General features: G+C 45.2%; 1 protein-coding gene across 40 annotated transcripts in view; it reads right to left on the reverse strand.

The window, feature by feature from the left end:
- The window catches only part of MTMR3 (myotubularin related protein 3), a 56,334-nt gene that overhangs the window by 6,831 nt on the left and 31,783 nt on the right, over positions 1 to 17,720 (reverse strand). For 24 of the 40 annotated variants that reach the window (XR_014519826.1, XM_083478465.1, XM_083478461.1 and 21 more), the window contains 12 exons: positions 17,480 to 17,646; positions 14,385 to 14,481; positions 13,605 to 13,718; positions 12,158 to 12,363; positions 10,743 to 10,874; positions 8,762 to 8,873; positions 7,803 to 7,998; positions 6,967 to 7,152; positions 6,461 to 6,631; positions 4,919 to 5,064; positions 3,297 to 4,692; positions 481 to 591 (listed from right to left, as the gene is read on the reverse strand). Coding sequence is in view for 39 of the 40 variants with exons in the window: in XM_083478465.1 (XP_083334591.1) it covers positions 481 to 591; positions 3,297 to 4,692; positions 4,919 to 5,064; positions 6,461 to 6,631; positions 6,967 to 7,152; positions 7,803 to 7,998; positions 8,762 to 8,873; positions 10,743 to 10,874; positions 12,158 to 12,363; positions 13,605 to 13,718; positions 14,385 to 14,481; positions 17,480 to 17,646 (3,034 nt within the window). In the remaining variant the exon portion in view is untranslated. The remainder of the gene's footprint in view (positions 1 to 480; positions 592 to 3,296; positions 4,693 to 4,918; positions 5,065 to 6,460; positions 6,632 to 6,966; positions 7,153 to 7,802; positions 7,999 to 8,761; positions 8,874 to 10,742; positions 10,875 to 12,157; positions 12,364 to 13,604; positions 13,719 to 14,384; positions 14,482 to 17,479; positions 17,647 to 17,720) is intronic. The other 16 variants (XM_083478474.1, XM_083478469.1, XM_083478485.1 and 13 more) reach the window with 1 other exon arrangement.

A 17,720-nucleotide genomic window follows, 5' to 3' on the forward strand; every position in this document is an offset into this window, starting at 1 on the left:
TAAGCAGGATACAGAGGGGAAGGAAGGAAGGAAGGAAGGAAGGAAGGAAGGAAGGAAGGAAGGAAGGAAGGAAGGAAGGAAGGAAGGAATTGTTTCTTCATCTTTGGCCAAATAACAGAAGAATATTCTAACCGAGCATCTCAAATACCAAGTTTTCACAACCAGTGCTAAGGCCCCCAACTTTCTCTCACACTTACATAGCTAAATAAGCCAAGCACACTGACACACCATGTGTTAGTCAAGGAAAATGCTTTCATCATTTCCCAGTGCAGGTCCAAAGGCAGAAAACTGGCAGCTATGGGGCTTCTTTGGCACAGGTACAGATTTTTAAGTATTAGAGACAACAGGGACAAAAGGGAAGAGGTTTCATGAGACCAATGTCAGAACCAAAGGGATACAGAGTAGATCCAGGTGATTAGTAGCAGGTGCCGATATAAGGAAAAGGGAGAGGAAGGCCACGGAGATGGATTTTGCCTGTACCTCTGTGTCCTGTTTATCCACCTGCTCCCAGCTGGCTTCAGAGAAAATCTCTGTACTGCAGCGAGACAAACAGTTCTGATCCAGATTGCTTTCCGAGTCAGGGATTGAAGTCTGTTGGCAAACAAACACAGCTGAACAGAACCTACTCCCAACCCCTCAGAACATGGATTAGGCAGCTGAGAAGAGGGAATCCTTCTGAACCTACTGCTCAGAGATCAGATTATGGGATAGGGTGGAGAGGTGGCTTCTACCAAATTCCTCAAAAGTTCTGCAAAACAGAAAACCCAAACTCATTGCTAAAATTCAAATGTTGCCATGAGCATATCTGATATCAATATACTTTCATGGCTCATATATTTTGGAAATGATTGGGGTGCTGATGTTATCTCTATATGGTAGATACTTGAAGAGGTGTGTGATGTGGAGCAGAAGACAGAGCTCTGTGGCATAAATACGGTGCTGCAAAAGCTCCAACAGTAAAAAATGGAGTCCCTGAACAGACAGTTTTCATTTGAAAAACTGTACGCCACGCAGAGCACCATATAATACAACCATGAAGAAAAGACTATTTAAGCCCTACAGCAGTGGTTGTGGGGCACAGGGAATGGAGTGGGGCTTCACTAGAGCAACTGTGGGTGTACAAGCAATTTGGGAGAGGCAACAGTGGAGTGATGGAGTGGCAGCAGTGGCCAGAAGACATCCCCTTTGGGTAAAAATGGGAAGAAAATGAGAGGTAATCACAGGTACTTAGTTTCTCCTTCAGGCTTTGTCAGCTGGGGGGAAGAAGCTAGAATAAACTCTTCAGACACCCCACTTGTGCCAGCACCACAGATGCTGCTGCTCCATGGCAGCATCCTCCTGTCAGCCAAATCCCTTGGCCAGTTTCAGACAGTTTTAAGGCTGTGCAAACAAAACACTGGTTATTTTTAAAATACCAGTTTTCCAGCTACTGTGCAGTTCTACTCAACACACAGCAGAAGTCTATGGGACAAGCCTTTCTCCTTAGGACACGGAAGGGGAAGCTTTTCGAGCCCAAGGACCACATTTCCTTCCAGGGGCCACGGGCCAGTGATGAGCAGGACTAGAAGCAAAAGTGGCCAATGGATGTGAATTTTACTTCTGCACAGTAGGATAAGCTTTATAAACACTCTCACACTCTTCTATTCTTCATCCATTCCAGTCAGATAAATACACTCAAGGAGGGTGCAAAATAGGGCAGGTGTAGCCTGGATAAAGTTCAGAGGGCAAACAGATGGGGCCTGGAGGGCTGCATTTGGCCCCTAGGGCTGAGGCTCCCCAATCCTACCTTAGGATTGTTCTATATATTGGGGTAGAAATGAAGTCTCAACTGAGGTCTTAATGTCTTCCCATCGCATCCAAAACCTTTAAGACGACTACATCACTTGGGAGGACCAATCCAGAGCCAAGCACAAGCCCAACAGCCTACCTTCCAAATATCCACCCACTCTCTCTATTCACCCCCCCCGATTCATTTGGTTAAAGGTAAAGGTAAAGGGACTCCTGACCATTAGGTCCAGTCAGACGACTCTGGGGTTGCGGCACTCATCTCGCTTTACTGGACAAGGGAGCCGGCGTACAGATTCCAGGTCATGTGGCCAGCATGACTAAGCTGCTTCTAGTGAAGCCAGAGTGGTGCACGGAAATGCGGTTTACCTTCCCGCCGGACTGGTACCTATTTATCTACTTGCACTGGGTGCTTTCGAATTGCTAGGTGGGCAGGAGCAGGGGCCTATCAATGGGAGCTCACCCCGTCATGGGGATTTGAACCGCCGACCACCCGCTTCCTGTCGACTCACTAGGTTACTTACTGGCAATTTTGCTCTCTCTCATCCAGGCTGCACAGGAAAGAACGGGACACATGTGGCTGGCTGGCTACTAACCACCTTTTCACAGTTGCTCATTCCCCTTTGAATAGACCTCACAATGACAGATCTCACGTTGGTGAGCAGAACACAGCAGGGATTTGGATCAAGGACTGCCAGCTGGTGATCCATCCCACTGCATGCCACATCATGATCGACCCTGTTTTCATGCTTTATGTTATGCATGCATTTTTTAAAATTCTGGAGCAGCCCCAAGCATCCATAAACACCTGCACTCATAAACACATGACACAAAGAACTTCCCCTTAAAACCACCAACAGGTTAAAAAATGATGCAACAGGGGTGCCTCTTTTGAGGGAGGACTCTTGACCACTCAAAAGAAAATGCAGAAACTAGTGGACTGGACTGTCAAGACCTTTCAACAGGCCTAAATGGTGCATAGGCATTTCAATGAACTTGGACAGGACATGGAATAAATTAGTCTCTGCTGCAGCAGTGCTTTGGCGTCTTCTGCTAATAACTATAAAGAAGTCCTGATACAACATCAACAAGTCTTTATACAATGTTTATACAAGGCAGTGTCCCTCCTCAACCAAATAAAGCATGTATGGCTTTGCCATTTTTACTGGCACTAAAACACAAACACACACAAACAAACACACACACACACACACACACACACACACACACACACTTTCCAAAGCATGAGCAGCTTAGCAAATTAGCCATTCATCCAGCTGCCTGTAATGAATCAGAATCACCTCCAGGGGGACTAAGTGAGAAAGAATTTGTGTATCAGGAAAGGCTGGTTCCCTACACCCCTAGCCTCTGGCTATCAATGTGCCATATATATCTGTGGGGAAGAGGGCATATGTATCCAGGTAGCCTTTTTTGTGTGGAGTCACTTCCAAGGATCCATTTTCCTTGCACAGAACCACGGGCACAATCATGGCAAAGGTCGCTTAACTTACCACTTCATCCCCATAATCCCCGTTGAAACGTAGCGAGCTGTTCAGGTACTGGCTCTCTAGACGGCTCCTCAGCTCCTGCACCTGCTTTTTTAAAGTCTCCACTTCCTGCTGGTGCCCACTTTCAATCTGGCGGAGGCGCTGCTGAATGACATCGGCATAGATTGGCATCCCATCGTCATCCAGGTGACTCCGGGCAGGCTGGTCCGGGCTGTTTGCTGTCTGCTGCCGGCCTGGAATAGCATGAACCCACTTGTGGTGCAAATTCCTCAGATGCAGCGGGGCAGAACTACAACTAGCTGCCGAGACCTGTCGGCTGAGGGAAGCCTTTACCCTGCCTTCCTCCCCGTTCACACAGTGCCCGTTTGGTGCAGGGTATTTCTGGGTAACACTGAACCCTGCCGGGCTCTCTGCCACCTTGTTCTCAGGCTCCAGCTCTCCATTGCACACAATCTCTTTATAGTCAGCTAAAGGCAAGGCACAAGGTGAAGGCATTGGGTCATGTAAGCTGCTGCTCTTAGTAGTCCTGTTTAGGTTCGCTGCCAGTTTGTGTAGCTCTATCGAGTCCTCGTTCTCAGGCTGACTTTCGACAGTGCGGGAAAGTTCGCCAGCACTGTTGTCCATGGGATGGAGCCAATGGCAAGAGACATTCTGGATCAGCTCCGTCTTTGCCCCATTCTCTGTTAAAGTTTCCGTAGAGCTCTCCATGTTTGATGTTCCCATCTCATGCAGTACAGGAAATGGTAGGCTGGGCTGGGGAGTGCCCTGAGGGATTTTGACCTCTACAGGTAGCCTACTAACAGTGTCCTCCTCTGCTCTTTGAATGTTACTATTTACAGCATTGCCCAAAAAGCCAGGCCGTAGTTCCTTCACCTGAGATGGTTTCTGGACATCGTAATGGAGCTCATCTTGCCCCTGAAGCTCAAAAGCACCCTGTAAATCCATCTGTGGGCTGGAAACTGGATTGTCTAATAAAGTTGCTGTATCCAGTTCGGTCTTCCCACCCATGTTATCAGTAGAGCTGTCCAGGTTCTCAGTCCTGCTTTCCTTATCAAGAGCAGTGTCCTCTCCCCCTTCTTTACTTGCCATTTCTGGAACACCCCTCACACACTCCTCCAAGCTCACTTCCTCCTTGGTAGCCTCTTGCAAAATGTTCTCCATCTGCCCTTCTGCTACAGCCACTGAAAGTTCTGCTCCAACCAGAGTCCTGCCTTGTTTGCCCACACATTCTCCGTCAAAGGGGTCGTCCTCCGGGTTCCCAAGGCTACTCAGCTCCAGGGACCGGCGGTGCTCCTGCCACTTCTCGTTGAGGCTGGGGTCGCTACTACGCCGGTTGGTTGTCGGTACGCTGCTGTCACCAGCCATTGTCAGATTGTCAAATGACCTTGTCTTTGGCAGCCTTGAGAGGAAAGAAAGAAAAATGCTGAGAATTGTTTCTAATTACAGGTTAGAAATCAGCTGTTAACGGCCAATCACGCCTGCAGATAATCATCTTTCGCATGATGCTATACTCTCTCAACAACTCCTGAAAACTGCCATTTGTTAATCACGTGGACAGCAATAGAGGCAACTCCCTCACTTGTCAAACATCTACTTACATTACATCATCTGAACTCTGAGCTCACCTGCCCAGAGGCTGATCTTCAGGGCTGGAACCTGGGACTGGGTAAGGGGCACAGGTGTCATCCACAGGGGTCGAAGGGGAAGAACATGGCAAGTAAACGGCACTCCACAGCATGAGGTTTCGCACGTGGCACACAGGATACAGCACCTGAGAGAGAGAGAGGACGAACAGACTACTAAGAAGGCTGTAATCCTTTTATTAAGGTTTGAGATTGACTGACCTTGCATTTTAATTTGCAGTCGCAGGTTAATCTTGAATATATTCAAGAGCAGCCATTTGAATCTTGCCCCTTCTGGACACATTGGAATGGCCTCTGTTTGCCCACCCCATCAATTGATACAGCCCCTCCCGCCAGCTCATTGCTCATACTCTCAACCACCACATTTCAAAAGAGGGTGAATCATTGCAATGACTGGGAAAGCAAGCAAACGCCCAAAACCAAGAATGTTATATTAAAATGGCAACTTATTTTAAAACAACCAGATGAGCAGTGTAGTGCATCCACCAATTGTATTATTATATATACTGCACTTATGCCGTTCTGTGTCTCAGAAGAGCTCAGAGTGATTTACATGCATTTTCCCAGGTGATTTAACTATCTTATTTTCAGCCATACTTTTAGAATACTGTAATAATAATGTGCCCTTCAGCACACATTCTCTCTCAAGCAATGTACCCCCAATAACACAAAACCTACCCCGTTCCGTACAGTTGGGTGACATTTGCTGTGGCTGCATGTAATGCCAGACCTCTACCAGCGTTACAAGGATGTGTGGGAGTGTGCACACGAAGCCTTAAGAGTTTTTTGACATTATTAACAGCTGCAAAATTGGTTAACTGAAGATCACTGAATGTTTGTAGTCAAAAGAGTGGGTTTCAAGAAGCACATTTGGGGTCTATAGGGAAATTATGGTACATTATATGCCTAACAGTCCTTTTGCTCTGAATCTAAAATAGCTGAATAGTAGTACAGTATGTCCATATGTTGGCTAATTGCTGCTTTCAAGTCACACTTCCCAGGTGTTTCCCATGAAGACAGAATATGGGGACAAACACTCAAACTGCAACATGGACCTACAGACCAACTGTCTCAGAGCACTACTGTGCTCTTGGCCAGCTCCTACTCATCTCAAGGGGGTTTGCAGAAAGGAGCATCCTGCTGGACTGTGTCCTACATCTTTTGACTATTCTCAGAGTGCTGTAGCTCTGAGAGTCTTTTTGGCTTCATGAAACTTTGTTCAGTGCAAGAACATATTGCCCAAGTTGGGTCACCTAATGCAGTGTTTTGCATTGTCTTGGAAGACCAGGTTCCTTTACCCTCTTTTAGATACAAACTCTTGCTTCAATAAGGTAGGCTGAAGTGCCTTGCCTTGAAGTAGAATTTGCCTACCTCCACTAAGTTGCAATCATATATATAGCTGCATCATACTTCACCTCATCTTGATTTACCTGACAGGAGTGTTGTGGGAATGGGAAAGGGGAAAAGAACTATGTGCACCAGACTGGTTACATTTTTATAGGAGCGCAAATAAAAAGTACATACAGATTCTGATTGGGAGGAGTAAAGCAGATTTTTGAAGGCTTTGTTTCCTGCTCGCAGCAGAGACCAAACTGAACAGGTCCTCTCTTGGGTGTGCTTTTCACCTCTCTCCTTCGCGTTGTTGCACAGGAATGTACCAAAGAGGCAGGAGTATGTGTGCTGCACCAACTTGACCTATATAGAAAGGATGCAGCTATATTACTGTTGGCACACAAGCCTGAAAAGTAGGATCTCTTGATTTCTCTTTCACACACACAACCAAAACACAGATACGCAGGTCTGAAATATGTGAGTTTAATGTGAACTCCAAATTTGATTTTCTAATTCAGAGTTTAAATAACGCTATGGAACATACCTAACTATCCTCTGAGTTAGCATTTCTGCAGACTCCAACGAGAGATTTTTACTTTTTACTTTTTTTGGCTTGGTAGTTTCCTTTTCATATCTGAATACTGAACTACGAAAAGGTTCAAAATATTAGAAGCAGTGTGTAAAAGTATTCAACTCACAAGGAATGCTTCATTAAACTCGAAAGAGCAGGGGAACTGCCTCTGGAGCTGATGGACACAGTCGAGCCACTGCAGGAAAACTGGGCATCGTTCATTCAGGTCATCCGAATTCTCACCGTGACCACAGCGATCGGCAAACTTATGGCCAAAATCCAGCCACTCCATCTCCACAAGCACCTGGAAACCCTGAGGGAAGCATCACTGAATTAAATTCGCACAAGGCTCAAGTCCACAAAGCCAAACTAAGATATGCTGGCATGAGGTGGAAAACCCAAAATGCTTTCCCTCCTAGCAATTACCCAGCAAGGGGTCAAATTCACTATGAAAGTCTCATGGGCAAGTCCCACTGAAATGAAGAAAAGCTGCTCTCATTTGCATCAATGAGGCTTGCGGAAAAGAGCTTACACACAAGTGGCACCCCAAGGGCCAGATCCATGTTTATATCTCTGCCATCCTTAATAACACTTCAAAATGATCCTTACTTCAGACTACCTATTTCATTCTCGGACACAAACTCACATTTCTCTTACGCACCCCACACCCCCAAAAAACCCTTCCAGCATTAAATCCATTTTATTTCATGCCAAGTCTATTCTTCAGCAGTTTGGAGGAAAACACATGCATCAGGCGTGGGGGACGACTGGCTCTCCAGATGTTGCTCAATTACAATTCACATTAGCCCTAGCAAGCACAGCCAATGGCCAGGAACAATGGGGATAGCAGCTGAGCAACATCTGGAGGGCCACAGATGCTCTTCTTTAGAAGAGCCACCACCATAAACCTTTCTAAACACGATTTAGAGGTCCCCCAACTGTCCTATTTCCCATGCCACGAACCTCGATGGTCCTGTAATATGGATCCAGCAGCAGCTTAGCCAGAGCCACTATCTGCGGGGTTCTGTCCCAGCCATCTGAGCAGTGCACCAAGACGGGCCGCTGATCTCTGTCCACTGCATGAACTACCAGAAGTGCCGATTTCAGAAGGACAGACAAATGTTGCAGCCATTTGGTGCTTTCCAGAGCTGACAGCCAGCTGCAGATCAACAAGGGAGAATAGTTTTGACCTCTCTGTTCTGTTAAAGTGAAGTTTGTAGGTTGAGCAAATTTCAGTAACAAGTGGAGGGTATACTTTTTTTCTTCTGCATCAAAAAGTACAAATCACTTAAGTTAGTGGGTATCCAAGCCTCTATTTCCAGAAAACTTGGGGTGTCTCAGAAGCATATCCAAGGTTCCCAAAGAGAACAGTAATAACAGGTAGGTTCCCCCTAAAGGTAAGCTTGCACACATGCCAACAATGCAGGAGTGTGTGTTGGCAGTATTTTGGGGAACCCTCCTATTTTGTGTGGGAAAATAGCCAAGGTCAATAGGTCTGGAGGTAGGTGGATTAAAAAAAACTAGGTTTTTTAAATTAAAAAAGCCAATATTAATTATATATCTGTGTGTGTGTGTGTGTGTGTGTGTGTGTACACACACACAAACATATACAAATAATTACAAATGTTAATTTTCTCTTATCTAATAACTAATCCAGCATTCACTAACCTAGTGCCTTCTAAATGGCCATTATGGCTGGGAATAATGGGGGCTGCAATCCAAAAATATCTGGAGGGCACAAGGTTGGTGGAAGGCATGCAAATGACTGCCTTTATTTACAATGACAAAAAGAAGACTGAGGATTAGATTGTTTAAAAAGCAATACCAATAAACCTATTAGTACAGTGTGCGTGCTGGGAAGGGGAGATGTGCAAGGGGACAACAGTGGGGGGGGGCAGAGAGAAGGGGCACATGTCACTCACTTTCCTGGGTCCGGCATTTGTGTGCAGAGCAAACGCAGCGACTGAAAGCTCTTCCGAATAGAATGGATGTTTGCCATTCCCATAAACACTACTTCACAGTTTGGATAATACTCTGTTAAAAGCAGAAGATAAGGCACTTCAAACAAGGCAGAAGCGAAATGAATGAAGGAGCTTTACTGTAAAAATGAGCCAGCAGCAGCTGGGGCCTGTGCTAAGCGCTATTATCCCATCAGCCTCCTCTAGCCTTTGAGGTTCTCTCAGGCACACCAAACATCATGACAAAGGACGACTGTTATGACAGAATAGAGGGAGTTATTCTAACACAGTCTAAAGAAAACACATGAACTTACTGATCTACTGGACTGCTTGCTGGGAACAATGGTCTTTATCTATAGAAGTGGTTTGAAACTGATTGTTATCACCAGTGAACAGAAGTCAGACAGCCCCCTTAGTTAGCAAGACGGACATGGCAGTGGAGGACTTGAAAAATAAGAGTTGTGTAGTGTCAGCATGCTCAGGACCTGTCTCGATATTATCTCTCACCCTCTGCCCTCTCTGGTGGCAATTTAGCATGACAACAGTGGCACATTCTTCAGCCACTATACTCCTGAACCACTGCCAGGAAGCAACACCTGTAACTGTAGACATACAAGTTCAATTGTTTCCATGGGCTACTTTGTATGTAGGAATTTCAAGTATACGGATCCCAATACAGTGGTACCTCGGGTTAAGAACTTAATTTGTGCTGGAGGTACATTCTTAACCTGAAACAGTTCTTAACCTGAGGTACCATTATAGCTAATGTGGCCTCCCGCTGCTGCTGCCGCCGAGCTGCCACCATTTCTGTTCTCATCCTGAAGCAAATTTCTTAACCCAAGGTATTATTTCTGGGTTAGCGGAGTCTGTAACCTGAAGCGTCTGTAACCTGAAGCGTCTGTAACCCGAGGTACCACTGTACTTGTTTGGGATGGGTGACGTAGTTGCACAGAACTTTAAAAGTTTTTTGGTACGATTAGAATGAAGCCTGGAGGGTGGAAGTATGGGTTCATGCTGGACTTCTGTAGCATCTTGCAATTTTTAAACAAATTACAATCATTAGGTCTTCATAAATAAGGTGCACCTGGCTGGTGCACCATGCAGTTTTTCACCATGTATTGGTTTGGGTGGATCAGCGAACTTATAAATGATGTCAAGCGCATGCCGTAATATTATAAACTTTTAAGCTGACATCTATTGCAGATTTTGAATCATACAGAGAATCAGGGTGTCACTTGGAACGTAAGTGTTTGGCCTTGTTATCAGACCCCTGGATCCAGAGATCTCATTACTGTCTGCACCACACCGGTAGTGGCTCTCCAGAAATTTAATCAACGTCTCTCTCAATTTTTCCCTTCCTTCCTCCTTTACACATCAGGAGAAGGAATTTAAAAACTTCTTGTTTGCAATCTGCAACAACCTGGAGTTTCACCAATTTGGGTGAAACTAAAAACTGCTCTTTGTTACAAATTACAAACAGGGAAAGGGGTAGACACATGAGCCCAAAGCTACCTGCAACTTCTGCATTCTGTGGCGAAATTCAGATGCAACACTAAACACCATGGTTTAGTGAATTTGGCCATGCAGTGCAATTCCTTCACTTCCTTAAAACAAAACAAGGTGGGTTTTAAAAAAAACAAAACCCAAAAACCATACTTTTGATTAAAATATGGTAAGGACTCCATGATCAAATACTGTAGTTTAGCTTTAGAGACTGGATCTAAATTGCAGGACAAAAGGTGGCATCTTTCTCTTCTTAAGGAACAACCCCTTTGGATTTGAACATTTTTAGCACACACCCACCCATTTCCAACCTCCTTGAATTAATGGTAGCTACTCTGGTAACCAAAATTTGATCTGGTTTAGACAAGGTCTCCACTCCCACTCCTTCTCTGCATGTGTAAACACCTTTGCACAATGCTCAGAGCACAGCACAGCTACTCACCTGGGCATTCACAGCCTCCCCCTTTGGCCCTGTTTGCCACTGCAGCTGCATATGAGCGTGCATCCAAGATCAAAAGTTTCTGAGGCTGAATGGCTAGACTTTCTGCTCCTGAAGCGTTGGAGATGGAGGAATCTGAAGAAGAAAAGGAGAGAACAGCTTATTCAGCAGCAGTTATCGAAAAAGTGCACACTTGACACATGGATTACATGGCATCTTACATATAGAAGAGATCAAGAAAGAGAGAGAGAAGCAGAGGAGCTGCTTTTGACAGTGGAACATACTCCTCATGTCTAATTCTGGCACCAGCAGTAGCTGATTCAACCTGGTTACAGAAGAGGGAGAAGTGAGGCCACAAGGCCTACCCCACCGGGCTGCCTAGAACCAACTGCCATTTTGCTCCTCCTTCAAATTGTCTCCTGCAGTTATCATTCCACCCTGTCCTTATGTACACAGGAGGCCACTTTTTGCTGAATCTATGTAGCTCAGTATTATCTGCACTAACAGCAGCTCTTCAGGGTTTCAGGCAGAGAACTTTCCCAACCCTACCTGAAGATGCTGGAGATTCAACCTGGGACCTGTCTCGCCAGAGTGGTGCATGCTCTAGTTATCTCTCACTTGGACTACTGCAATGAGCTCTATGTGGGGCTACCTTGGAAGGTGGCCCGGAAACTACAACTAATCCAGAATGCGGCAGCTAGACTGGTAACTGGGAGCAGCTGCCGAGACCACATAACACCGGTCTTGAAAGACCTACATTGGCTCCCAGTATGTTTCTGAGCACAATTCAAAGTGTTGGTGCTGACCTTTAAAGCCCTAAACGGGTTCGGTCCAGTATACCTGAAGGAGCGTCTCCACCCCCATCATTCTGCCCGGACACTGAGGTCCAGTGCCGAGGGTCTTGTGGCAGTTCTCTGGCTGCGAGAAGCCTAGTTACAGGGAACCAGGCAGAGGGCCTTCTTGGTAGTGGCACCTGCCATGTGGAACGCCCTCCCACCAGATGTCAAAGAGAAAAACAACTACCAGACTTTTAGAAGACATCTGAAGGCAGCCCTGTTTAGGGAAGCATTTAATGTTTAATAGACTATTGTATTTTAATATTCTGTTGGAAGCCGCCCAGAGTGGCTAGGAAAACCCAGCCAGATGGGCGGGGTATAAATAATAAATTATTATTATTATTATTATTATTCTGAAAATCAGATGCTCTACCCCTAAGTTATGACCCATCAATGACATAAGTGGCACCCTGGCTATCCTTCCCCCCCACCCCCTCCAAGGCAGAGCAGGCATCCAGGTGTCCTACACACAAGAGTTGCAGGCAAAAGGCTGAAATCCCTATCAGGGGGGAAACTGCCATTTGAACTCTATGGAGACTCCGAAATGCAATATTTGAGAAACAAAGAGATAACCAAACTTACCAAATTCTACATCAGAGAGGTCTCCTCCATTGGAGAAATCTCTTGAACAGTTTCCATTCACTAGTTTACTGCTATTAGACTTGGAATCTGAGGCACAAGCTTTGGCCACTGACTGGACAAGATGTTCGTCGTCAGCATTTCTCCAGCCCCACCAGCTGACCTCTGGCTGCCCACAACGGGAAATGACCGCCCCATTGCCCTGATGCCTGTAGGAAACAGAAATGAAACAGCTAACAGTAGCCATCACAATAGGGCCCTAAGTGCAGGTAATGCTAGAGCAAATGCACAGTGACATAGGAATTGCCACCTTACTGTAGAATTCCAAAAGTAGTTTTGACTTTCTAAAGCAGAAATGCTTTCTATGAAATACTGTTTCATAGGGCATTCTAATGTATGCCCTCTGGAAACAGTATTTCATACTGAATTTCATTTGAATCAACGTTTGTAATCAAAACGCAGTAAAAAAAATGAAGTTAGGATTTAAAGAGATTTGTGTCAGAATGCTTAAGAAACAAGTTTCAAAGTAACTGAACCAATAGATCTATCACCACTTATACCAGGGTCAGAATTTCAACCAGTTTTTTGTTGACGCATATAAAATGTCTATAATGCAGAGATGTCTAGAACTGGGAGGCTGCCTGTTTAATCCTAAAGAGAGATCACTGACAAACTGCCAAAGTTAATGATGATCAGCAGCTTCAGTACTTTAGATGTGCCTTTTGTTCAGAAACAGGCAGTCCGTGAAGCCCATCTATAGTTTTTACATAACCTGTGCCGTGTTCCAAAACAACCCATGTAGCCAACTATTATTATTACATTTCTAGACTGCTCGTCAAACAAAGTCCCCTGGGCATTTTCCAAATAAATCAAATAAAATCCAGTCAATAAAGCATTTCTCAAAACAAATGACATAAAAACTCAGAATTCAGTGCAAAATCAGGACCAAAAAAACACAACTGAAAACAGACCAGCAAGATAATTATTATAAAAACCGGCCTCAAAATCATTAAAAGGAAAGCAATGTGCCCAGGTTTAAATACACCAACACATAAGAGTAAAATTAAAAGGTAGAATATTTTGCACCTGATGCCAAAAAGGTCATAATCAGAGAAACAGAAGGGCTTCCCTGGGGAGATCATTTCACAACTGTTGGACTACAGAGACAACCACCATTTATCCAATCATTCCTACACATCTTGAAGGGCTTGTGGGCTTTGCAGCAGGGCCAGCTGGAGTGACTCAAGGAACAAGTCCCAGCCAGCTTAGCTTACAGCTGAGCATCTGGGGTCAATGCTCCACAGCCCAAAGAAAGGCAAGTGAAAGATCAATGGTGCCAGTTTTGTAGTTCAGCATAGTTGCCAAGCTGCTGATTAAGCATCTGGCAAGGTGATAAAAAGCACACACCACTTTACATTCAATTTAATAGGTGCTTCAATGCAGGCCTCACCTATAAACCACAGCAGGGATGCGTTTCCAAGATCGGAATCCTGCCACACTTTCCAGCTCTTTGTCTGTGATCCAAACAGGAACTATGAGTTCTTGAGGGTAGCTGCTACAGAGCCTGTGTGGAAAAAGGAGGACATTTTTTTAAAGCCATGCATGTATAGTCACAGCATTGGTTTCCTTCCATGACAAGCTGTTAGCACCCTTCCAACATAGAAGCTCAAGGTGCAAAGTATTCTTTCCTTGTCTTCCCTTATTCCACAGTCCTTTGTGAGCACTACTTTCTCAAGAACAGAGCAATCTTATAATTTAGCACTCGCCTAGGGAGAGCAACTATGGTTTCCAAGTTGCCAGACACAGCCTTATATTACATGACCCAACCTTGCTGCTTGTTTATTCTCGGATGCTCCTGGGTCTTTAAAGGCCAGGAAGCAACTGGACAGGAGACCCAAAGTGTTTAGGTAGCTTGCACTATTCGTTTTAGCAGCCCTCTGAGGCTAGATGACAGATAGCAGTGTCTGCATACACCACTGCAGGCCTGTTTCATGGATGTTGAGAAACAGAACTAGAAAATGGCAGCTACATGGGGTGCTCTATCACTTTGCTTTTCTGAGCTTTAAGGCTACTAAGAAACCCCACCCGCTCAGTTCCAAACCATCAGCAGTACCAAGATCTACAAGTGCATCCAACCGCAGCAAGGGCTATGATATGCTCTGCTCCAAAATGCCTACTTCAATAAAGGTTAGGCTGCTGCCAGCTGTCTGCAAACATCCACAGAACTTACTTGTACTTCTCATTGATGTTGGAGATCCTCCAGGCATTGTTCATATCAAAACCCATCCGTTCAACCTCATTTTTAAATCTCGAACTTACATGTTCTCCTACAACAAAAGAAGACAATAGTAGAATGAAAAGAACTTAATATGAGATGGCCCCAGTGATTTTGTCAAGAAATTAGGTAAAGGTAAAGGGATCCCTAACCATTAGGTCCAGTCATGGCTGACTCTGGGGTTGCGGCACTCATCTGGCTTTATTGGCCGAGGGAGCCGGCATACAGCTTCCGGGTCATGTGGTCAGCATGACTAAGCCGCTTCTGGCGAACCAGAGCAGCGCACGGAAACGCCGTTTACCTTCCCGCTGTAGCAGCACCTACCGTATTTTTCGCACCATTGGACGCACTTTTTTACTCTTAAAAAGTAAGAGGAAATGTCTGTGCGTCCTATGAAGCGAATGTGTGGTCCCTGGAGCCAAATTGCCGGAGTGCGGCACACTCTTGGACTGGTCTTTGGTAGTGGTGGTGGAGCCGCGCTCCCCTGCCGGCAGCCTCGGCTTCTCCCTGCAGCCCCGGGAAGCTTTGGAGCAAGGGGAGGGCTGTGCGCCCATGCCCCGCACTCCTGGGCTGCTGAATGGGGGTGGGGGGTGCTGCTCTGCCAGCAGCCTGCCCTTCCCCTCAAGGTTTGGAGCAGCGGGCAGGCTGTTCACTGAGAGAGGGGAGGAAGAGGATGGAGAGAAGGGGGACCAAGAAGCTGGGTGAAGGGAGATGAGGTACCATAGGTTGCCGTGAGTGGAGAGTCATGGTAGAGGGCAAAGGAGAGGGAGCAGTGAAGGGGAGAAATTGTAGACGTCACCTGAGGAGTTTGGGTGAAAGGGATGGCGAGGAGGAGGCTGGAAAAGGGGACTGTTCTGCTGGGGGGGAGAGAAGAAAGTGGGGAAAAGGAAAGCCTCCCAAGCCTGCCGCTGAGAAGCTCTGCTTGGCTGTTTCTTGACTGTAATTCAAGTAAAGGGAATGTTTGCGAGCAGCTGGCAGGCTGTTCACTGAGAGAGGGGAGGAAGAGGATTGAGAGGGAAAAAATGGCATTAGCAATGCTTTGGATGGATACGAAGATGGTATTTTACATGAAGATAGCGAAGAAAGTGATGTCAGTGACTGTGAGCAACTGAGCTTCATAAATTCTGACTTTAGCAGTGATGAGCTCTTGGGGTTCACAGAAGAGTAGAAGAGTACTCAAACCTTAAAGTCTCTCTTCATTTGTTAATGACAGCGATGATGGTTCTTAATGCCATTGTTGACTGCTGTTCACTTTACATGGCTGTAATGTGATTCTGATATACCGGTTGTTTATTAAATACAGTAGTTTATACAACATTTGATTCAGAATATTTTTTTCCTTGTTTTCCTCCTCTAAAAACTAGAAGCGCCCTATGGTCGGGTGCGTCCAATGGAGCGAAAAATGCAGTATTTATCTACTTGCACTTTGACGTGCTTTCGAACTGCTAGGTTGGCAGGAGCAGGGACCGAGCAATGGGAGCTCACCCCGTCGTGGGGATTCGAACCGCCGACCTTCTGATCAGCAAGTCCTAGGCTCTGTGGTTTAACCCACAGCGCCACCCGCGTCAAGAAATTATAACAGTAGAAAATCTGCTTTGCTTATGCCAACCATGAAAATCTAAATTTAGTAACCATCTTTAGCGGTATCATGTTATTTTAATTGGCTCTGCACACAGTGATAGGTTAATAATCAGTTGTTTCCTGATTATTAGCTGAAGACCAGTTAAGCTAAGGCCCCTTAAAGACTGGTTGGTATTTGCCTGCCCCATTCTAGTTTCAATGCACTTCTTCCCTTTGTAAAAAAAGCGCTCAGACAAATTTTATTATCACGTTGTACAATTAGGCTGGTCTGTTTGAGGAACACATGATGCTACTCCACAAGCAAAAGACAATTTGTAAACATTCGCTGGGGGAAAAGCTGGTTCTTTAATAGCTGCAAATATCCTGCACTAGTAGCTCAGTTGGAAGAGCATGAGACTCTTAATCTCAGGGTCATGAGATGACACACATACCAACTTTCCCCTGACCAACGGATGGGGCCAAGAGTGTGCTTCACTTCAATTCTATGGTCTAAGGATGACTTGCAGTTAGAGCTAAGTCCCCTTTCTGGGTGGGAGGGGTTAAGTAAGCTTCCCTGAATATGGTAAAACGCCTCTGTGGATCAGGTCCAAAGTTTTCACTGATCGTTGTGCAGCAGCAAAGCTCTCTTGATCTATGCCAGAAAATTGCAATACTGACAGCTCTTCTCAGCAGCACCTTCATACCACTGTATAATTCTGGTCAACTCTCAACTGAGTTTGAATTCAAGAATTCTGCTCTGCAGAGAACTGCATATATCAATGTGAATTTGGAAGAGCAAGAATAAGTGAAACATCATTTGCATCGTAACTGGCTGTTTCTATTATGAAGATGGCATTAGCAGAAAGAACTGTTGGCTCTCACCTGAAAGGCAGTTCTCCATTACTATAAGAAGGTGGAGCCATAACCCAACCTGATGACCTTCTACAGTAACGGCATAAAGTGTTATAATAAATTTTTGTTTCTGCACATGCATACGTTATAGGACTATGTCAAAAGAGAGGAGGAAGCACTTTATTACCACAAAAAGCCTTCTCTCCATTTCAGCTTGTTGGTCCAGAGGGTCTGCAAAATGAGGCCAGAATATTCACCCATTATGAAAGAAGGCCAAAGTCATTGTCCTTGCTTTGATTTGGCTTTGTGGCATCCCATTGTGGCATCCCATAGTCAAGACTGATTGACATGGCATCCTAATGCTGCTTATGTAATATGCAATTGGCTTGAACTGCCTATGAAGAAGCCCATAGATAATATTAAAAAGAGCAGGAAAGCTGTATGTTGGAGAAAGCAGCCACAAACAATGAACAACAACAAAAAAGGCAACTGAATAGTGGCAGCTTTAAAACCTATCCATTAAACCCTTCACTCCCTTAACCTTGAAACTTTTCAGAGGCAAAAATCCACCAGCACCTCAATCAACTGGAACAAGCTCCTTTATCTCTACAGCTACACAAAGAATGTCTGCATCATACCTGGTCGACACAAATCACCATGCTGTTCTTTTTCACTAGCATACACCTCCATACACCAGGCGTGGTAAGCAAATGAAAAGAGATCCTCTATCTTTGAAGGAGGGCGGATGGCATTGTTCAGCCGTTTAAGCCACTCTTGACACTGCTCAAAAGTAGAGAACTGACATCTGTAAAAAAAATTTAAAAATGAAATAAAAATAAGCCAGATAAAAATCTATTCATTCTCACCCAGAGAGATCCA

The sequence above is a fragment of the Podarcis liolepis genome (assembly GCF_965112155.1).
Source record: "Podarcis liolepis genome assembly, chromosome: 15".
Classification (NCBI taxonomy): Eukaryota; Metazoa; Chordata; class Lepidosauria; order Squamata; family Lacertidae; genus Podarcis; species Podarcis liolepis.